This window comes from Pinus tabuliformis, chromosome 9 (assembly GCF_031772625.1).
Source record: "Pinus tabuliformis cultivar Carrire ecotype Pingquan chromosome 9, CPIR1, whole genome shotgun sequence".
Taxonomy (NCBI): domain Eukaryota; kingdom Viridiplantae; phylum Streptophyta; class Pinopsida; order Pinales; family Pinaceae; genus Pinus; species Pinus tabuliformis.
This window is the reverse complement of record NC_142307.1, coordinates 1724843924-1724867780: the sequence shown is the minus strand read 5'-3', so window position 1 is coordinate 1724867780 and position 23857 is coordinate 1724843924. Positions and strand designations below refer to the sequence as shown.

Sequence of the window (23857 nt, the reverse complement as noted above, 5' to 3'; positions counted from 1 at the left end):
CGAGGTCTAGACTCATAAACATCATGTTGCTTCCACAAGTATGGTTGTCCTAACAATACATCGCAAACTTCAAGAGGAGAAACATCACATAGTACCTCATCCATGAAAGGCTTGATGTTGTAGGGAAGGCAATGCTACTGGCTGACGCGAAGATCTCGTCTTTGGTGAAGCCACCCGATGGTGTACAGATGTGGATGTGTTGTAGTCTTTAGGTCCAGTCACTTCACGACCTCTGCTGAAATGAGTTTCTTTTGGCTCCGTTGTCAACAATGAACTGCAATGGAGAACCCTTCACCCACATCTGTGAGTGGAAGAGGCATTCCCCCTCCTCTGGATCTTCAGGCTCAATCTTTTGGATCTTGGTGGTGGCCACGATGGCACTGGGCTCCGCATCAATGATTTGCTTCCCTTTGTCAGTTCCATTATCGAGTTCTGATTCAGAGTCAGAACCTGCATCTGATTCAGAAGCTTTCAGCTCGGCCACCAGTGACTGCTTGACTCGACACTAACTTGTATTGTGAGCGGAGCTCTTATGGAACTCATGCCATTTTCCCGTGTCCTTCTTCATCTTCGTGGTGTTGTTCTTTGCTTGCGACTTCGACGGGCTGTCTTGGGTAGCCCCACCTTAGCTTGGTCCTTTGTTCTGTGGTTTGGGTGCGCCTTTTCTTTGCTTTGGATTTGCAAATCCAAGGTCCAACTTCTTCTGTTTAAACTTCTGCTCAATCTTGATAGCGTACCAATACGCTGTGCCGAGTGAGGAAATGTCCAAGAACTCCATCTCTTCCTGGATGTACTTGTGTAGACAACGCAATACTTGAGCACCAAATGCCACTCAGTATCCTTGATACCCAGCTTCGTGCGAAGGGTATGGAAAATATTTGTGAAGTTTGACGCATCTTGGTCCCCTACCTCCCGTAGCGTGGTCCACTTTATGTATTTGTCTTCATAGCTCCCGACAGGGTAATATTGTTCCTTGATGGCGACTCAGAAAGAATTCCCAGTGGGTGCGGCTGAAAACAGCGAGGGTTTACTCTCGTCCTTTTGTTCACAGTAAGTTTCCCACCAGTCCTTGACATGTGGGGCGGCTTTGAGAAGTGAAAAAGTAATCTTTTCCCGATTGGAAAAGTCATGAATTGAAAAATATCCTTCCAACAGATTTAACCATTTATCTACGGCGTTTGCATCTATCAGGCCTTCGAATATGGGAATATCTGACGCAGGTAAAATTAACATCTAACCATAGGCCTGCACTCATTAACAATAGCTCACAACACTAAATTGAAAATGACACAATAGGTATACACATAAACTGAAAATGATTAATCAATAAAACAAAATAATTACAGGAGAACCCATGGCCTATTCATGGCCTCTCATTCTTCACACTCACTTACACACTTCTACATACATACATGCCTCATGGCTTACCTCAATTTATACAAATGGATTAGAACCCAAGGTAGGTTCTAGATCCCTAAACTAACTCCCAAAATATCTCTCATATCCATAAAATCTCTCATCCAATCCATTATCTCTAGATAAAAGCTAACTAATCCATAATCTTCTCAAACCTTCCACAATACTCTCGAATTTTCTCCTATTTACAAGAATTACCATTCTCTCCTAAAAACTATTAGAAAAATAAAATAATTAATTAAATCCTCACTTTATAAACTAACTTCTCTAGTAAATGATTAACCTAGGTTAGATGCATCTGCATCAATATTGAAGTTAACTTGTACCTTAAAAGGAGTGGCGCCTCCAGAGTGGCTGTTGGATAAAGATGCATCGCTTGTGGGTAGTCATCGAAGGATCTAGGCAAAGTTATCCATCATCGCATCACTTTGTCGCTCAAGGGCTTTCTCGAGCAACATTTTGAAAGGATCTTCTGCCCCCTCGTCTTTATTTTCTTCCACCATGGGAGGTCGTCGGGTTTTGCGAGGTTGATCTTACAATGGTTCAACCAGATCAAGCCCTAACTCCTTATACCCTGACCTCGTTGGGGACATGCAAAGAAAAACAGAGAAAGAGCAAATCGCTCCGATACCACTGATCCGAACTTAAATAGGAACGCAACAACTTACAGATATAATCATACACACAAAGATGCAACAGAAAAACACTTCATTTCATTAATAGAAAAATAATGAACTATGATTACAAACAAAATGGAAATAAAATAGCTTGGGCGATGGTAGTTTATCTCTAAGAAGAGATGTGGCAACTACATGCCTCTGAACTGTGTTACAATGAGACTCAAAGGCTTATTTATTATTGGAAAACATGAGAAAACCCTAAATAACCAAAACCCTAACCCCAGGAGATGTAACACCTAGAGCTTGTGGGCCCGTTGGGGTTAGTTGGGCAGTCAACTTCCCGGGGTCGTAACTTGGTCATATTATCTCCGTTTGGCGCATATGTTACCTTGTTGGAAAGGTCTCACTGAGTACTGCAGGTTTCGTCGCAGGTGTATGGGTCTGTCGTAGACCCCGAAAGTTCAGGACCTGAAAAATTGCTAAAAATAGTAAATGCTTAAATGAACAAGGAAACATATGAAACTAACTGAGGGGTCTAGGTGGAATAGGCAGGTGGCCACCAATATCCACCTGGATCAGTAACCCAAACTATTCTTCTAAAGTATTTTAACTTATTATTATTCATCTTTGGAAGTGTTTTCAGCGCTCATAATATTGATTGCAATAGGTTTCATCTTGATTGGGAGACTTTCAAATTTTCAGCCCTTCGAAATTGGACCCCAAAACTAAGTAACAATTTCCTGATCTAAATGAATCTTTCAATACTCGGTCAACTGAAGTGCTAGTCAACTCATTTCGTTCCTATTTCATTGTACTAATATCTCAATAAATAGCCATGAGTTTCTATATCATTTCTAGGCTTGTAAGAGACACCAAAATAAACTTTTGCTTTCTGGTTTCTGCAGATTTCTATTAAATAATAGATTAACAAGTTTATAGCAGGAAGCTAAATCATTATTTCCAGCCCCAAACCAAAGGTATTTTCTCAAGGATTTCATCTTAAGCATTGGTAATGGTGTTTATACTGAATTTTGGTGCATTTCTTATGATCACTCATTTTGTGGATTATCCGAACTCATCTCTCTCCACAGAAACTTGCAATCCAAAAAAGATCACTCATTTCATTAATTGAGTATTTTCCTTCTTGGTACGCATTTTTCTGCAATTAATTATCATACATCAGATTAAATCTATTGTTTCTTCTTAACTCCTAAACTTCATCAATTTAGTGTTTGTAGGCATTGGTCACTTTTAAGCCTTGGTGAAGCTGTGTTGTGTAGGGATACCACCCATGGCATTCTAGGGAGTGTTGCACTAATCGCAACTTTATCGCGATAAAATCGTAAAATCGCGATTTTTTAAATTTTGTGATATAATTGGCCGAAAAAATAAATAAATAAATAAAAATAAAAGATAAAAAATAAAAAAATTGCCCAATTTTTATGAAAAAAATCGCGATTTTTTCGTAAAAATCCAAAAAAATCGCGGAATAAATAATATATATATATATATATATGAGGAGGAGGAGGTGACCCAAGCTACCCCTGTCACCAGTAGAGGACGTGGTCTACCTCCTGTAGCTCCTAGTTCTTCAGCTTCTAGAGCACAGCAGAGTCTACTGCCAACTCCACCAACATCTATATCTAGAGGGGCAAAGGAAATCAATAGTATTAGACTTCAGTTATTTGGTTCATTTCAATGTATATGACATTATGACTCATGATATGAGATACATTATTATATTTTTTGTTGATATTTTGAGGCTGAGTTGGGAGTCATGAGTCAGGACTTACTATTCAGGACATGATTCATTGTTATGTGTGATGTGGCACTAGAATCATATTAAACATCTTATATATTAGTTCTTTTATCATATTTATGTGTCAATGTATTTATTTTATGTTGTAGATGCTTTAGATATTAAAAAAAATTGAAAAAAAATGAATATTTTTGTATGTTATAATTTTTCCCGAGTTTTACTGATTTTTTCTTGATTTTTACGATTTTTTCCAATTTTTTCCCCGCGCCGATTTAATCCCGATAACGATTAGTGCAACATTGATTCTAGGAGTTAGCCAAAAGTGAGAAGAGATTTCGCTGAGGTGACAATGGGTGAATCTCCTATGTGATTGCTATTTGGCATCTTGTCCCTACCTTGCCAAGCTTGCTAATTTGATCAGTAACAATATACATGCTTCATGGACATGCTTAACATGGAGCTTGCCATGTGTCACCTTAGATTTGAAGCACTTCACATGTGGACCTACCTAGTGATTAGTTAGATTGCTTGAGATAATTTTTTATGTACCTTGTCCAGTTTACTATTATTGGCCTCTCTCACCTATTTTATATAAAGAGAGGAGAGAGTCTTCAATTCCATTCATATTCATTGATCATCTTGATCATCATGTCTTAAAGATGTGAGAGCTAAAGCAAACTTGTCTCTTTCAGTGTACTCCTTAATTATACTTTTCACACTTGTATAGTGCACTATGGGGTCTCGTGTTGTATAATGCACTATGGGTTCTCGTGTTGATGCAAGCAAAGAATTAGGGTTAGGCTTTGCCATATCTAGATAAGGGAAGCTCGCGTTTGGGAGAGGACCTAGAGGAGAAAAAGGCAGCACTTGCTGTTGTGGTTCTTGTGAGAAAAGAAGACTAGAGTTTTGTGGTGTGGGAAATTGACCACTTGAAATGCTTGACGTGAATATAGTGGAAGACTATTTTGGTTTCTCTTGTGCACCTCTATGGTGTAAGTGTAATATCTAAAGACAACTGTCAGTGTGTATGCTTGCTAGTTGTGGATCTTTAGTGGAGCAACCAGCTTTGGTTGGGAGTGATTCCTACATAGGAGTTAGTGGCTAGGATTTGTTATTTATGGTGAATGCCTTAGGTAGGGTTTGAAGAGGCTTCTACTAGTTTGTATTATACTGTTAGTATGTACTTAAAACTTCTTAGTATGTACTTACAACTTCATCTAATGTATATATGACAAGTTCCTTGCTGTCCAAACTTTGTGTACTTGCAGATCTGATTTTTATGTTCTCATGATAATTGAGTAGTTTCTAGTGTCAGTTATGCCTGCTGATTTGACATAAGCTATAACATAGAGCAGATTTTATTAGGTGATTTTACAAAAATATAGAAGCTAAGTCGGAAAATTTGTGGCTGTAATAAATTTGTTGTAGTATGTTATTTTCAGATCTAATTTATGTTGGGAAATGTGCCCAGAAAGCTGGAAACATTGTTCCCTTAAATTGCATTTATTTGGTGTTTATTTTCTTCCATTGGTTGATATATTTTGTTGAAGAGAAATGAAATATGTGTGGCTGTAATTTAGTTCAGATTCATCTTTAATGCTGAAAATCCACAGGAAATATCTGTGAAACCTCAAGATTGACGTGGAATTTCTGAATTTGCATCAAAAGCCATTTCTGGGAAATCCCAGCACAATGTCTCCATGGAAATAAAAACTGCTACACATAAGCAAATACCTCTAAATGTAGGAATTTAGAAAATTTATTGGTCTTTTAGATGGACTGTGACCATACAGAAATATAGCCATTTAATTTCAGTAGACTTTACTTCATCTGCCTTGTTTCTTTATTATCTTGAAGGAAGCCGAGTGCTTAGCAGTTTAACATAGGCGTGAAATACAGAAATTAAGACAATAGCATGCATGAATCCTTTTAAGAGTCTAAACATCAAATAAAATAACCTAGGGCATATGTTCATATCTCACCTTGGACTATCTGGGGGTTCATCCAAGAAATCTAGCATAAGTCTCTGGCTTACATTTTTGCCCTTGTACTCTTTTCCAGCATCATTCAGTCCATAATCATGGTCATCCCACGTTCCTATAACCTGTGAAGTTCATATATTACATTGTATAAACCTAACAAGAAATGCTCCTCTCATTGTACCGAAGTCTATATATAGAGAAAGAGGAAACTAAAGTAGTGCTGAAGTTAACTTGGAGGTTCCTTATTTGATCCTTAGTTATGAACTACAAATGATACATGTAGTATATTAAATCGATCAGGTAGTGGAACTCTGAGAAGCATACCATAAAGAATATCGAGCAATACAAAAGTAAAATTAAAGCGGAAAGGAGTAAAATATATTTATGGAGGGTTTGAGAAATTTGCCAGTTTATCCAGTAAAGTTGGAAAATGATACAACCACTGAGGCTTAAATTGTTAATGAGAAATTTACCAATTCTTCAAGTAATAACGTACTAAGAAGTAGTCAATTTGATTGCCAAGAGAAGCATAGGAACAATCTTTTTATTTCTTTTTTAAGGAAAACCTTGCAGGATCCCCTCCTCCTTCACAGAGTATCTAGATGGAAGGCAGCCCAACTGCTATCCACAATAATGGCCAGTAACCCCAATGGATTCTACTGGATTTGAACCTGTGATCTAAGGCCTCCCTGATGGCAACATGTCTTGGGCAGATGATTCAACTGATTGAGCTAACTCTTGGGGCTTAAGAACAATCTTATATGTTAAAACATACCTCTCATCAGGAAACATAGTTTACCACCATTAAGATAAATATATCAAATTTTCCTCTTCAAATTACATTTTGAATCTGAGTTTTAGTATGACTATATACCTGACCTCATGATTATCATGACACTCAGTAGTTGTAGTATTTTTATTATAAAGGTTTTGACAAAACATCACTAATATCTATGAACGCGTTGTTTTCTGTGTTGATGAAGGTAACTCCCCCCGCATTGTTTTAATTTATATCTACTATCTCCATAAGAAGTTATTAGATGCTGAACTAGGGACCTATGTAATTGCTAATTCAGTTGAAATTCGGTATTCTATAAGAGAGATCAGTTTTCAAAGGTCCTGTTACCCCTCATTTCAGCGGAGATACCTATAGCCATTTTTCCTTTTAGGAAACACATTGTAAGCCCAAATAATGCAAGTCAAAGCGTTTTAGGCCATGTGATGTTATGTATTATGGTATTCTAGGCCTATTATGGTCAGATATGTTGAAATTTCTAAGTCTATCCGTTAGAAATTTAATCTATATTCTTCTGGTTTATTTCTTCTACTTGTTAATTCTGAACAAGTTTATTTAAAACATATAAATAACGAAATAAACACAATACAGTCACAACATCTACAGATCAACAGCTGAAATAAAACAAACACACAAGTGACACCATTATTTTTTGGACAACTCATCCCCGGAAAAACCCAATGCGGGAAAACCAACGCAGCAATTCTGAGGGTTTCTTATTATGTAGTATTTCCTTGAGTACAACTGGGTGCCAAACAGACTCACCCGACAAAGAAAAACAACTGGTAGTAATACCTCTCTATTCGAAAACAGGTGTTCAGAAAACCTGTCCCACGAAACCCTCTACAGCAACTCTCAAGCACTACACTGGCCCTTCTGGCCTCTGCATTAGCCTCAAACCCCTCTACGTCAACCCTCTAAGGCACTGCGTAGCCATTGGGACCCTCTGCATCACTCCTGCTGCCCTCTGCGTGGATGACGCAGTCCCTTTGGCCTCCGCGCTGTCTCTGTTGGGCTCTGTGTTGCCTACTCTGGCTTCTGCATCTGCCGCTCTACTTCTGCACTGGTCTCTCGCCACTATCCCTGCCTCTCTGTCCAGTACTCACTACCCCTCGTTGTTGATCACTCATTCGACTTTACTTAGCAAACCCCGCTCTAGTATATCGAATGATTGATCACTCTGGTGTGTTCTCCAACTGACCCTCAAGCCTCTACTTATACTTTTCTCGTTGGTCTTTCAACGACTGAGATTAAATCTCTAATCAACGACTAAGATTAGATTTGACTTGATCCATGACTTTTGGAACCTTCTAACCCAATTTTATATTAATACCCATTAATATTTTATTTTTCCTAAGTTTAGACTTAGGAAGTCCATTAAAAATATTAATTATTTTAATATCTCCCAAACCAGGTAAAATCTGTCCAAACAATTTATGGGTCTTGGAGATTTCATGTGCTTTAGCCTCTCCACCAATTTTCATGGCTAGAGCACATCCGATGCTACCCCAAATCAGCACTCCCTCTTAGCGAGGATTGAGCTCTAGTAATACTCCACACTGAGCATTACTCTGACTATATGGCACCGATACTTGTGTTGATGCTAGGCCTACCCGCCCAACATCCTCTACACTGCTACATCCTGTATTGTTTCCCATAGCCTTGCCACTGCCACTGTTGCATCCATACGGCAGCTCCCTCTGCATCCGTGCTGCTGCTGGTCCATCCTCCCAACACTGCATCTACAATGCATCCCCTCTCATAATGTTGCATCATGCTACTGCACTGCAACTCAGTCACTGAGAAGTAAGTAACTGATCCACCCAACTTCTGACATCCCTGTCAGGCTAGAAACACTCCTGATGTTGAAGCTCTCTCTACCGCTAACAAGTGCTCCCTCTACTGACCTCTACGTTGTTGCAACAACTCCTTGCATCTCGCACCATTGCACACTTCTCTGTGCCATCCTGCACTGGTGCAACACTCCCGTGCCTCTCGCACTATTGCAGCCTGCTAGCCTCGCACTGCCAGAGGACTGCTACACTGTAGCACTCTCTGTCGCTTCATCGGCATCCGTCTCTACCGACATCCGCTAGTCCTGCTACTCCTCTTTAGAGCTCCCGTAGCAAGGTATAATCCAAGAGGTTGGGTAACTCAAGGGTCCTCCTCATCGCCTGTAGTCTTCCTAACTATAGCTCGATGTCTCCCCACTTCTTCTCTAGTGGCACATGAGCACTCATGGCACAATCGTCATCCTCCTCGACTTCTTTCTCCGCCTTCGCTGGTGCTGCCTTAGAGTCAGAAGCCTCTCCCTTACTCTTCTTCCTCGGACACTGGTTCACATAGTGACCCAGTTCCCCACAATGGAAGCACTTGACCTTGGAGAGGTCCTTCTTCCTCTTCTCCTGCTTTCCCGCAGATGCCAGAGTCGCATCCTCTTCCTCTTCCTTCTTGGTATGGACTCCTTTGTTGTTACTTCTCGTCTTGCTTAGTCGTCTTATCTCCTCTTAGCGAAGAGCCGCCCACAATTCTTCCCAATCTGGAAGACTCACCATGTCCAGTATGCTATGGACAAATGTCTGCCACTCCTCGGAGACTACGTTAAGTGCAGTGCTCACCATCAACTCCTGATCCGACATGGCTCCTATGGAAGTCAATTGGTCCTGGATCTCCTTCAAACGACCAAGGAAGTGATCTAACTGCTCCCCCTTCTGCATCTGGTGTGACCTTAGCTGATTCTCTAGTAACATCTTCCTCTGCACAGAAGTATGCTGGTACAATGTCTTCAAGGTGTCCCACATCTCCTTTGCCATTTCCTTCTCAGCAATATGTTGGACCACATGATCCTTGACCCCATCAAAGATGATGCACTTTGGCTTGGCCAATGCCTCCTCGTACCTTTCATTAGCTATGGGGTCAACTGGGATAGCCATTACTCTCAAGGCGAAACCCTTGATGCGATGTTTGTCTAGAATGGACAGGATCCTAGCTTTCCAAACCACAAAGTTGGATGCTCCGTCCAGCCTATCCCAATCCCTCAACCCATTCACAGCCATCTCTCTGCTCTTCTCTGTCGACTCCTCCGAGTCTCTACACTTTCTGCCTGGAAGTTCTCATTTAGACTCTTGCTAAGTCTCTCTACTTCCCATCTGGAAGCTCTCAGTTCGACTCCTCCGATTCTCTCTACTTCCTCTCTGGAAGTTCTCTTCTGAACTCCCTATGAGTCCCGATTTCCCCCCTAGAAATCCTTCTGCCAACCGTCAAGTTGCCCCTCTCCGACCGTCTGTGCAACTGCAACACTGATTCGGATTCCTTGGCTAGAAATCCACCTCGGCAGCAACTCCCTCTACCTTGGTTTTGCCCTGTTAGGTACTATTCTGCCCATAGTTCCCCACCAAATTCACTCCTGCAAATTGCCCATAGTTTCCTATGCCCTAGCAACTGAAGGATTGAGCCTCTAGGTTCTCCGCAATCCCAGCAACGGCTGAATTTGCACCTCCTAGCCATAGCGTCGATCCTTCCTGGCTGAGAAAGATGATCGGGCACTGCATAGGTCAGATCTACCCCTCTCTGCCTCTGTGCTGATCCTCCTCCTGGATCAAACTGAGGATGCAAACCCTCTGTGTCAACCCTTCTCTGTTGCTTTCTACTAGGAACAACTTTTGTCACTCGAGACAGTTGTTTTCGCTGCAAATGCTCTGCTTCAGCTAGTGCCTTCAACTTTCCTGTGATCTGTAACCACCCTCTGAGATACCATGTTGAAATTTCTAAGTCTATCCGTTAGAAATTTAATCTATATTCTTCTAGTTTATTTCTTCTACTTGTTAATTCTAAACAAGTTTGTTTAAAACATATAAATAACGAAATAAACACAATATAGTCACAACATCTACAGATCTATGTCACACGGTTCGAGTTCGAATTCGAGTTCGACAGCGATTAAGTTCGATTCGAATTCGAATTTTCTGATCAGGTTCGAATGAGGTTCGGCATTAGGTTCGACTACACATTTTTTCAATATATATATATTTATATATATATCTATATATGACAAAATAATAGAAAATTCAAAATCGATCCATAAACACATGAATACAAATATGTCTGCGTTTTTGTTGGCAATGGCATATTAAGATTCGAATTTAAATAAATGATAAAATAGTGAAATTCAAATATAAATAAAAATGGGTGAATCATACCACTGCTCAGTGCTATGTTTATTACCAGACTTTTCAGTATTTATATCAGACCTTTAATTAGTTTAGCAGTCCTCCAAATTTTAATAAAATGCCAAACAATGTACTAAGTTAAAGTTTGAACAATGGGTGAATCATACCACTGCTCAGTGCTATGTTTATTACCAGACTTTTCAGTATTTATATCAGACCTTTAATTAGTTTAGCAGTCCTCCAAATTTTAATAAAATGCCAAACAATGTACTAAGTTAAAGTTTGAACAATGCAAATAACCTTCCAATTATATAAGATGACGACTGATTAGTTTTTAGGCCACTGTTAGATGTATTATGACACTGTACAATGGCTACCAACCGGATGCATTTACATATGATATAATGATTAATTATGCTTGCAAGACAAGGAAGCTTGGAGGCGCACTTTAGTTCTTGGATAAAATGAAAGAAAAAGGGATTAAGCCTTTGTATGGTACTTATGCTCATCTCCTTAAGGGAATCCTCTTCGACAAAGATTTTGAGGAAGCATATTCATTCCTGATTCAACAGAGTGGAACGGATCCCAATTTGGATTCAGTAAACTATGAGTATTTGATCAGGATTTGTCACAAAGTAGGCCTAGAGGAAGAAGCACGCCATCTTTTCACAGAGATGAAAGCTAAGGGTTTGGAACTTCTAGATGACAAATTGTACACACAATTTTACATGAGAACAATGAGCCAAAATCGATTTGAAAACAATTTAGTACAAGTGTTGATTTTCCATTTAATATGGATATCCATCATTGCTATACCAATAGATTCAACTGAGTTTACTGTAGGAATGTCACATCATTTCAGGTATGCACCAAAGGCGTTTCTTAGTAAGATAATTTTGTAGCATTCACTGCACATCGAATGCGGGAGTCATGATGGCTTTTGGCCTGATGGTAAATTTCATAGGAACTTCAAAAAAGATAGTTCCTCGATTTCAGCTGTAGTGCATGAATGTTCATAGGTAAAAATCGATCCATTATTCAAAAAAATCTGAGCATGCAGATGCAGATGTTCGATAAAACTGCCAAAAAAACCATCGAACCTAAAAAAAACCGTTGAAATTCGCGTTAAAATACGTACAGGTTCGATTTTTCAGGTTCGAATTTTAAGGTTCGATTAGGTTCGAATTCGTTCAGGTTCGCCGTTCAAGTTCTACTTTCAGGTTCGGTGAACCTGAACGAATTTCAAATTTTTTTCAGGTTCGCCGAATTTCGAACCTGAACCTTCAGGTTCGTCGAACCCTGTGACATAGCTACAGATCAATAGCTGAAAGAAAACAAACACACAATTGACACCGTTATTTTTTGGACAACTCATTCCCGAAAAAACCCAATGCAGGAAAACCGGTGCAACAATTCTGAGGGTTTATTATTATGCAGTATTTCGTTGAGTACAACTCGGTGCCAAATTGGCTCACCCGACAGAGAAAAACAATCGGTAGTAATACCTCTCTATTCGGAAACAGGTATTCAAAAAACCTGTCCCACGAAACCTTCTCCAGAAACTTTGAAGCACTGCGCTGGCCCTTCTAGCCTTTACGTCAGCCTCAAACCCCTCTACGTCAGCCCTCTAAGGCACTGTGCAGCCTCTGGGACCCTCTGCGTCACTCTTGTTGCCCTCTGCGTGGATGATGCAGTTCCTCTGGCCTCTGCCCTGTCTCTGTTGGGCTCTGCGTCTGCCTCTCTGCTTTTGCTCTGGTCTCTCGGCACTATCTCTGCCTCTCTGTCCAGTATTCACTGCCCCTCGTTGCTGATCACTGATTCGATTTTACTTAGCAAACCCCGCTCTAGTAAATGACTGATCACTCTGGTGTGTTCTCCAACTGACCCTCAAGCCTCTTCTTATACTTTTCTCGTTGGTCCTTCAACGACCGAGATTAAATCTCTAATCAACGGCTAAGATTAGATTTGGCTTGATCCATGACTTTTGGAACCTTCTAACCCAGTTTTATATTAATACCCATTAATATTTTATTTTTCCTAAGTTTAGACTTAGGAACTCCATTAAAAATATTAATTATTTTAATATCTCCCAAACCAGGTACAATCTGTCCAAACCATTTCTGGGTCTTGGAGATCTCATGTGCTTTAGCCTCTCCACCAATTTTCATGGCTAGAGCACATCCAATGCTACCCCAAATCAACAAGCTATATCTGGTCATTTTAAACCCCACTCTTAGGTCCTTTCACCCTGTCTAGGATTGGAGGGCATAGGATGGACCTACTTGGAAACATGGTTTAGAGGAGCCATTGGTTTTGTAAGGGTAATTGGACAATGTATGCCCAATCTAGTCCATGTCTTGAGCACATCTATGTCCACCCACATGGTCATGTGCCATAGAGTCTATATGCATTCTCTAGCTTTGGTATGTTATTCATTTTCAGCTTTCAACATGGAAGTCTCACAATTCACAGCATTTCATGTTTCCTAAGGCAGTTCACAGATCCTAATGTAGAGGATCCCAAGAGTCAAAAGTCAAGAAAGGCTCAAATTGCTTAAGCATAATGTGTACTTTCCATGCCACGTGAAAATATGAAGGCATCAAGGAGATTATTCCCAATCAAACGTGGTTGTTCCCTCTTTTGAGGCACGTGGGCTTAGTTGGGCATATTGAGGTCTACACTTGGTGGAATGGGGCATGTCTTACGTCCAAATTCATCTAAAAAGTTATTCCAAGCAAACCCAGGTTCTCAAATTCCCAAATCGTGAAAGGTATTGGAGATCTAGCGTTTGGCTCATTAAATTGAAAAAATGACCCACAAGTATGAGCTCTATTGGGCTATTGTAAGGGTCAAATCTAGCAGTTGGGATAAGCCAAGGTTGAAAAAGAGCGGTTACTCAAAAAGGTTAAGTTTCTAAGAAAAAGGGAGGAAAATCATTGCAAGAAAATGCAAATGGACCAAGTCAACTCGTTTTACTAGTTGTTTGTCTCCTCCAAGTGAACATTGAATGTGTAGAGGACAACCAAGTGGAGCGTTGGACCCTGTGTGGATATAATCTAGCCATTAGAAGGTGGAACAACTTCTCTTCCAAGCAATGGAGCCTCTCTTCAAGTAAAATTGGCCTCCAATGTTTGACATCACTTTATTTATTGGGGTTTTTATGACCCACTTTTTAACTTGGAAAGTCATTCCCATGCTTCATGGAAGACCCTTGATTTTTGGTATGGGCATGGGCCTTTATTTAAGGCATATTTTAAAGGATCACAGGCATTATTTTAGGTTTTATTGGAATTGTTTTGAAGGTTCCGCCCACTTTGTGTGAAAATTTGGATGCCCAAATTTCCACTGCAACAACTGATTATGCTTCTTCTATTTGTTAATTACTGAACAAAATTATTTATTATTTCCTATAGTAAACACCGAAACTAATACACTACAACCTTCACCATTTAAATAAAATGTGGAAACAAGAAACTGAACAAGAAAGAAATAATACACCATATCTACATAGTTATTTTTGGACAAACGTCCCCGGAAAAAACCAATGTGGGAATACTCGTGCAGTAGCTGAGGGTTTTATTATTATGCAATAGTTTACTGAATATAATATCTGGATGCCCTCCTGGCTATGAAACCGGATTCGTCCAAACCCCTGGACGAATCCCGAATCGGACACGATTCTGTCCTGACACGTGTCATGTTTCAATGACTCGTCATGTCATATCCGAGTACGTCGTGTCATGAGCGTGTCAAAAAAATGAAGAACGTGTCACGATTTTGGAATCGAATCCTGGTTTCAGATTCGTTTTTCGGGCTGCTGGTAGGTTTAAGTTCGCTGTTGTCATTCCCATTTGACCGCATTTGCAACCTTAACATCGATTTGGAGCGAGTAACAGCGATTTGGAGCGATTTGGAGCGGCGGACCGCATTGCAATTTGCAGGTTTAAGGTTAGTTTGCTGAGCTGTTAAAACTTAATATGTATCACGCCTTATCAGTGATCAGTTTGCATAAATTGCGTGACACAAAACCCTTGAACCACTGTAATGTTGGGTATATAGAACCAGTCACCACAACGTATGGAGCAACGCCATATAATCTGAGCCACTGAAATCTAACAATGCTCCAGTCGTTAAGAACGAGCCTTTGAAATCATGAACGAGTCGCCAGTGTTATATTATCACTGTGCGATCCATTTCTGTGTGAGCTATAGATAGATGCGGGCCACCATGATACATATATGAACCATAGTTAAATTAATAAATAGACAGAACAAAGGTATACGCCACGGCCCACTGTGTTTTATAATAAAGGTTACATATGTAATATTTCAGAGCTGCAATGACAAGAACTGAGTCTGTGCATCTTGTTTATTACCTTGATGATGGAATGAGTGAGCAGAAGCGTGTGTAATAAGAGTGTTGGGTTTGGATATTTTTATAAACGGAGTATGGTATTCACTATTCAGTTGGCAGAATGGACACACTTGGCTTTGTCTGAAATATGTATCTCATGGCCACAGCTTTAAAGTAGAAAATGCTTGCGTAATGTTCAACTTACGGCTATCGATATATACAAAAACATCATAATTTAGTTCTGCAGTGAAGATCCATGTTAGAACAGGCCATTAACCTATAAATCAGAGTCAAGAATGAGTTCGTTGTACATTTCTGGGCATAGTTTAGCCTCCATAATGTGATTGAAATGCTAAACGGAGTAAGTGTGGGGTCATCCTCTGCGTATTATTGAATTCTGGGCCGGGTTTCTCCACATTGGCATGAGTTGGAAAGAGCTGAAGTCTTCCTCTTAGTGGCTGTGCGTATAGCTGATAAAGATAGCCCATTGTGCATAGGCCTAGAGTACTCAGAAGTGCCACAAATTCAACATATTTAGGGCTGCTGAGAACACTGTCTTTTATAACACTCAGACCTTGGCCTGTCCTGGCAGTGTAGAAGTTTAGAACACTGTCTTTAATTTTTTATACAACAACATAGAATACATTATACAGCCAGTTGGCAGTGAGCCACTGCTAGCCTATAAAATGAACTTGATTCTTGTTCATTTCTTTTGCTGTTTGCATTTTAAAAATTTTACAGCAGTTTGACTGTTTGTTCATTTTTTTTACAAGTTGAGGTAACATGGCTCAATCAACGGCAGGGGCAGCAAGGAAGGGCAAGAATGTCATGGGTAGAGATGCTCTTCCTCCCCCAATATCATCAGAGTCTGCTGCAAGTAATCTTGAGGGAAGAGGAGTTAAAGACAATGAAAAATATCCATTGTGGAAATATGTCGCAAGAGAGGATGGTTCAAACAGCAAGGGAAAGGGAGGAGGCAATGTGCAATGGAAATGCAGCTTTTGTAACCTTTCTTTCACAAGCACATATCACCGTGTGAGAGCACATTTGTTGGCTATACCTGGTAAGGGGATTGGAGCTTGTAAAGATATTCCTTCACAAAAGAGAAAAGAATTGGAAAAGGAGGCCCATGTTGGTATGGAACATGTGGCACTGGCTTCAAAATCAAAAGCACCCAAGGGCAAGAATGAAGACCCCCTTCCATTTTTGAGGAAAGCCACCACCAAATTTCCATTTGAGAGTTCTACTTCTACTAGGGGACAAGCATTAAAAAGAAGATCACTTGGTCCAATGGACAGGATTTTCCAAAAAGAGAGACGGGACGAGCTTGATCTCACCATTGCCTTCTTCTTCTATCAAAACTTCATATCATTTAATGTTGCACGTTCACCTTTATTTGTTGAGATGTGCCGAGCTCTAACTCAAGGGGCTCCAGCAGGGTATGTGCCTCCTGGGTCAGAGAAGCTGAGAACCACATTGTTGACGAAGGCAAAAAAAGAGGTGCAAAAAATGCTCGAGCCTATTAAGGCATCATGGCCAACATCTGGGGTTAGCATTGTTTCTGATGGATGGACAGATCCAGCACGACACCCAATCATCAACTTCATGGTGTCTTCCTTGAATGGTCCAGTTTTCCTGAAAGCAGTGGATACACTTGGCGAATACAAGGATGCACAATTTATGGGTGAGTTATTTATTAGAGTTGTTGAAGAGGTAGGCGTTGATTCTTGTGTGCAAATCATTACAGATAATGCACCTGTTTGCAAGGCGGCTGGCATGATTGTGGAAGCTAAATATCCACAAGTGTTTTGGACACCTTGCATTGTCCATTCATTGAACTTAGCACTGAAATCCATTACTTCTGATGTGCTTTGGATTGGAAGCATTATTGAGGATGCAAGACATATCCGTAACTTTGTGCAAAATCATACAAATGCCCTCACTATCTACAAGGAGTACAGTAATCTATCATTGTTGAAGATTGCTGATACACGGTTTGCATCTTCATTCATGATGTTGAAGAGGTTGAGGGAGGTCAAGACTGCTCTTGGGTCCATGGTTATTTCTCAGTTTTGGTCTTTTTGGAGAAAGACAGATCAGGCAGCCTCTAAAAGAGTGAAGGACACGGTACTAGATGATGCTTGGTGGGAGAGGGTAGATCTAATTATTCGGATCATGGACCCTATCATCTCTTTGCTTCGAGTTGCAGATACAGACAAACCCATCCTAGGAGAGGTTTATGAGGGATGGGATTCCATGATTGAGTCTGTGAGGAGCATTATTCTACAGAGTGAGTGCCCCTCGTATGAGACATCACCAGAGGCCTTCTGCGATACCATACATGATATTCTTGTCCGCAGATGGGACAAGAATTGTACACCTTTACATTGTTTGGCTCACTCATTGAACCCCAAATACTACAGCCATGAGTGGCTGAATGGTGGACCTTCCCGCAGATTCCCTCCTCACATGGATGGTGAAATCTCACAGGGGAGGAAAGAGGCATTGAAGCGGATTTATCATGATAGTGCATTGCTTGCTGAGGTGGAGGATGCCTTTGCAGAGTTTTCCACTGGCAGTGGTCGGTTTGGAGGCTATGATGTGATTAAAGACAGGGGGCTTAAGAAGCCCTACTCTTGGTGGGCAAATCATGGGGCAACAAGCCCTCCTCTTCAGCAGTTAGCCATGAGGCTCCTCTCTCAGGTGACTTCATCCTCTTGTTGCGAGAGGAATTGGAGCACATATGGGAATTTGCATACTGTGAAGAAGAACAGGCTTGAGCAGTCCAGGGCAGAGACAATGGTGTATGTGCACACCAACCTTCGTCTTATTTACAAGCAGAGGGAAGAGTGGTTGAGGGGAAAGACAAAGATGTGGGATGTCTTTCCTGAAGATATGGGTCTGGACACCACTGTTGAGTTGGCATTGGCCAACATGGATCTCGGTGATCCAGTGCTAGACCCTATTAGTTTTGATGACTCAACCTCCATACCAGCAGATGCAGAGGCGACTATGGATACAGGGGAGGAGGAGGATGCAGAGGAGAGCAGTGGGGACCATGATGATGGGGACAGTGATGCTGATTCTGATGCTGATTGATGCCTTGAGGCTTGTATACCTATAGTTGTTTTATATTTTCTATTTGTATTTGCCATTGGCATTGCACCAACACTACCTATGTAACAGATTTTGATTTGATGACTTAATGAGAAAACTACAGTTGTCAGTGTGTTTATCTTACTATCTTCTAGTTGTAAGTTGTCTTTCAGTTATGAATTATGAATCATGATTTAAATTTTTAATAGATTTATGATTTTATCATTTATCATTTATGTGACCAGTACCACTGACATTTATTTGAATTTTGTATGTACTATGCATGCTAATAGCTATAGATGAAGATCTATGTTTGAAATCAATAAATTTGTATCATTAATTAAAATTTGTGTAAGAAATATGCTAATAACTAATTTTTAAGATATATATATATATATATATATATATATATATATATATATATATATATATATATATATATATATATATATATATATATATATATATATATTTTAAATATATATATATATATATTTTTAATAAAATAATATATAACGTGTCCTAACGTGTCTTGTTCCGGGGGTCAGCGTGTCCCGAATCCGACACCACGAATCCCGAATCCTACGTGTCCCGAATCCCCGTGTCAGGTGACTTAGCCTCCTGGCTATCTAGTACAAAAAATATCACTTACAGAGAGATAAGTGAGATTACCTCACACTATCACTTGAGATCTGACTGATCTAGCCAAAGAATGAATGGCCCCTGGTTGCCTCTGCACAGTGACTGCATCAGCCTAGCATCACAACCTCTAGGGATTGGGTCACTCCTTCTATTGATCGATTTGTTGCCCAGGAACTTCGATTTTCACCTCCCGGTCTCACACCCTGGATTCTGGCCTTTGAAACCAATTCCTCCAACAAATTTTGGATCTCCTCAAGGCTCTGCACCACCTCTGCGTTAGGCTACACTGCCTCTGCGTGGCCCTGCATCAGCCTCTTCTAGCTCTACGATGGTCTTCCAAATCTCTCTCTTCCTCTTCTGCTTATTATTCCCGGATCAGGAGAAATCTCCAACTGGAACTATCCCTGCCCCTCATTGCAAAATCTCACTTCGAATTCTCAATGGCAGCTACTCTGCTTCAAAAATTCGATCTTCTGAACTCTAAACTCAATGTGTCTTCCAAATGCCTATCAAGCCTCCTCTTATAATCCTCCAATTGAGAACCAACGGCCCAGAGTAGATTCTAATCAATGGATCATATCATTTTGGCTTAATCCTCGTCTTCTTCTAGAAGTTTCACCCACAGTTAGATTAATACCTTTTAATTATTCTAATTTCCTAAGTTTAGACTTAGGCACCCATTAAAAATAATTAATTATTTTAATAAAACTGTCTCTAGGTGGAATTTCCCAAAACGATTTCTGGGTATTGGAGAATGCATGTGTCTAAGCCTCCAGGAAAATTTTGAGACTTAGATCACATCTGATGCTACCAAAAATCAACACTTTGGAGGATTTTATTACCTCTCTTATGAGGGTTTCAAGCAATGTGAAGTTAAATTATTGTAATGACTTATTCCCCATGTTGTGGAAGTCAAATTATTATTTTGGGGAGAGTGTTTCAAACTAGCAAATATAACCCCCTTTAATGATGGGCAGTTTATCATTTCATTGAATTTTGGATGTTCTTTAAGAATTCCTTTTACTTCGATAGGCATGATATGCATGGACACTCTAAGGGACAAGTGGCTATGTAAGAGGGGAGAGAACTCAAGCTATATTTGACTTTTGATAGCTTTACATCCCTTGACATTTTGCATTTTAACATTTGTCTTATGCTTTTTCTTTTCTTATAGCTACATCAACCTCAGGTATTTGCAACCTCTTCTTCTCATAGGACACGACCAACAGGGAACCAATATGAGCGACTGACAACAACCAATCGAAAAATGGGATAACAAAATGAGGGGAATGATGACAAGTGCTAAGTATGAATAACATGGAATGCCACCACCATCAAAGCCTCCTATTTGTGTTGTGTTGACCATTGAAATACACTTTAAGACTCCATGCCCAAGGATATGTCAAAGGATTCCTGCACCTACAGAGTTCCATATATCATCAGGGCTTCTAAGACCCTTCTTCTCTCTCTTCTTCTTCATTGTACTCAAATTTTGTAGCCCTACGGAGATATTGTAAAGTGATGATAGCATGATGAAATAAGGTCATGTAACAGGCCTAGGTAGATTAGGAATTTTCTATCAAGTGAGTTCACTCTAGGGAGTTTTTTTTACTTAATTAATTATTTGAGTTTTTCAGCACTTAATAAATAATTGAGTTTTTTTCTCTCAGTTATAACCCCAAAGCTGGAGTATGGCCTGATAGTAAGGCCATAAGTGAGTCCTAGTCTCTAGAGTCAATGTATATTACCATGTTAGATAACTCGTAAAACTTCGTAGAATTTGATTAGGTCTACATATCATTTTTTAGATTATTAAAATTTCCCGCTAAACAGGATTTTTAATAAATTGTCTATGTAAATTGTAATAAGGGATGTCTAGAGAAGTTGTAGGGGATGTGAGTAGTCAAAATTGGACATATACTCAACTTTCTACTAGGACGCACTTTGAGGGGTTAAAAATCACTTAGAGACTCTCAAAACCCACTTTTCCCAAGTGTAGGGGAAAATGTGGCAATAAATTAGCTAGAAACTAAATAAATGAGAGAAAACAAATATTCTCTCCAAGTCAAAGATGCTAAAAAATGAGGTGGAAATTCAACAAGAGATAAATTCAAGTTCCAAAGTGATGTGGATTCCACCTAAGACCAAGAATCGAGGATTTGACATGGAAAATCAAATTCTCCAAAGGGACCACGTGTTTCTCCAACAAACTCACATTAATTGAGAAACTGAGCTCAAGTTCCAAAACTAAGTTAGGAGTTTGGTGTTAGTTTTTGTAGCATCAAATGGTGTTCTAGTCTCGACTTGGGTCAGAGAGGCTAAGAAACACTAGGTCTCCAAAACCCAGAAATCGTTTCTAGAAAATCCACCTAGAAGCAACTCAATTAAGTTAATTAATTAGTAAGTAAATTTTTCCTAACTTAGGAAAAATGATTAATTAACAAGAATTAATTGAGAAAGGTGAAATTTCTCTGGAAACTCACACAGATCAACTCATATATGATCTCAGCCATCGATAAGGATTTAATCATCGTCGTTGGTGATCCAAATGGAGATTATAAGATGAGGTCGATGGGGTTGAGGAGAAACACACTTGAGGACAAGTTCCTTGGCAAAGATTGAGTTTCCCAGCTGTAGTGATTCATCAGAGAGAAGTTTGAGCCAGAGAGGGGACACAAAGGCAGTGAGGAGCTGAGACAGTGAGTCCGGAGGAAAATTTCCAGTTCTGGAGAGTCAAGGGAGGAGGCCGAGTTATTTTTCCAGGAGTCTGCACAAGGATTGCGCAGTAGCCTGAAGGAGGCAGTTCGATTTGGCTAGAGTGGAGGTCGTTTCAGATTCCAGAGACTGGGAAATTTTCCCAAAGGGTAGGATAGACACTTTGTGAGTCAACAACAGGAATAACGACTTGAGCAATGGAAGTTTCGGGCAGTGCGAGTTACATGCTACGCATAGGTAGTAGTAGAAGCCTACGCAAGGGACTTGGATAGCTGAGTTCGAGTTGTCAGATTGAACCTGGATTGGTTGTGAAGGAGGGTAAAATTCCCTCAGTTGATTTTGCCAGTATTTCTCTCAGATTGGATTGCCAATTTGGGCATCCATAGATTGTATTCAGAATTTCACTATTGCATAATAATAAAGCCCTCATCTGCTGCACCTTTCCTGCACTGGGTTTTTCGGGGACAATTGTTCAAAAATAACTTTGTCAAATTTTATTGTGTTCGTGCATATTATTTCTCAGTTTCCAGTTTATTTTTCGCAGCGTTTTATTTGTGAAGAAATTGCAGTGTGAATTATTGGTTATTTTTCCGTAACAAAATAAACTGAATAATAATTTTATCAGTTAGAAGAATAATTTCCAGTTGTTGCATTTCAAGCAAATTTTCACATGGTATTGGAGCAAATTTGATCAAACGGGAAGCTCAGAGGCGAAAGGAGGAAATCATCCAGATTCAGAGGGAGTCTGGCAACTCGATTTCCAGGTTTGTATAGGGCCTTGCTAGGCAGTGCGAATTACCGGACAAGGGGTTCGATTTCCAAAGGCAAGTGGCCGAAAATTTGAATTTGTCCAAAAATGATTCCGGTAGGCAATAGATGAGCAGATCAGTATTTTTCGCATAAGAAATTATCGATCTGGGCACAGTTTCTTTTGCAGTAGTTTTGCAATAGAAAAATCAACGTCAGGTGGAAGAGAAATTGCACACATTGAGGGATTTTCCTAAGAGGGTTTCCAATTTTAGCCTTGAAGGAAATCCGAAATTTCAAGTAGCAGAGGGCAGCAACATAGCAAATTTGTGCATTTCCTGATGGAAGTGCATGTAGCAGAGCAAGCACCCTATCAAGGAGAGGAGGAAATTCCTGTTTATATCTCAGTTGTGAATTTTGGAGAAAATGGCCTCAGCAAGACTTAGATATTAGAAAAGATTGGATTGTGCATACAACTACATTATTTGGAATGCCAAGATTTCCTTTCTATTGGATGAGTATGAAAACGAGCTATAGCCATACCTACAGATTTGCAGTAGCTAGACAACTATAATAAAGAGATGGCCAAGGTGAAGCAGTTGATCCTTGATGGAGTTCGGGATCATATAGTCTCACACTTTGCAGCCAAGAATATGGCCAAAGGAATGTGGGATGCTCTCACAACACTTTTCTATTATCTTTCCAAGAATTAGAAGATGTTCCTAAAGGAGAAGCTGAGAACCACTAGGATGCAGAAGGGAGGAGGAGTTACTCGTTACCTCACCAGAATTCAGGATATCCAAAATGAGCTTGTCAAGTAGGAGAGACGCCACAAGAAGTTGAACTTGTGCATGTAGCTATCAATGGTTTCACTGAGGAGTGGGCTACTTTCGTCCAAGGCAACATTGGACGAGATCAACTACCTAGATGGGAATGATTTTGGGCAAATTTCACATAGGAGGAGATGCAACTTGATCTAGTCAAGAGTAGTCTCGTTGGCAAGGAGAAATGTATCCCTTGCATCAAAGGTAAAGGCAAAGAAAGGTCCCAGTCAGGGACAAGGCTCATAGGGAGGAGACAAGAAGAACCTGTCAAAGGTTAAATGCTTCAGGTGTGGTGAGTTCCGTCACTACAGTGCCTAGTGTCCTTAGAGGAAGAAGGACAAGAAGGAGAAGCAAGAGCAGGCAGCAGCTTCGGCAAAGATTGTTCAGTTTTCCTCAAGGTTGGAGGAAGATTTTACCTTGTATGCAGCTATACCTCCAAGAGAGAGGTGGGGAGACATTGAGCTCTAGACTCCAAAGTTGCACGGAGTTGGGGCAGGGTTCATTGAGGTGAACATCGGACAAGTGATTTCTCATGGATCATTACCTTCGCTATGGGGCCTATAGTATTCAGTAGTAGATTGGATCAGTGTCAGCTTGATGCAGCCAGTTCTTGAGGGACAGTTGCAGTCAGATGCTGAGAAGTGCAATGTTGTTGCAACGCAGACAGACTCAATCGGCAACGCAGAGACTAGTAGCAATGAGAGACTTAGGAGACAGTTGCAACACATGGACACGGCT

The 23857-nt window shown here is 40.2% G+C and overlaps 1 protein-coding gene across 3 annotated transcripts in view; it reads right to left on the bottom strand.

The window, feature by feature from the left end:
* LOC149155597 (Calcineurin-like metallo-phosphoesterase superfamily protein) overlaps positions 1-23857 on the bottom strand; it is a 521819-nt gene that overhangs the window by 377687 nt on the left and 120275 nt on the right. For all 3 annotated transcript variants that reach the window (XM_089445784.1, XM_089445785.1, XM_089445783.1), the window contains one exon: positions 5778-5899. In XM_089445784.1, coding sequence (XP_089301910.1) covers positions 5778-5899 — 122 coding nt within the window. The remainder of the gene's footprint in view (positions 1-5777; positions 5900-23857) is intronic.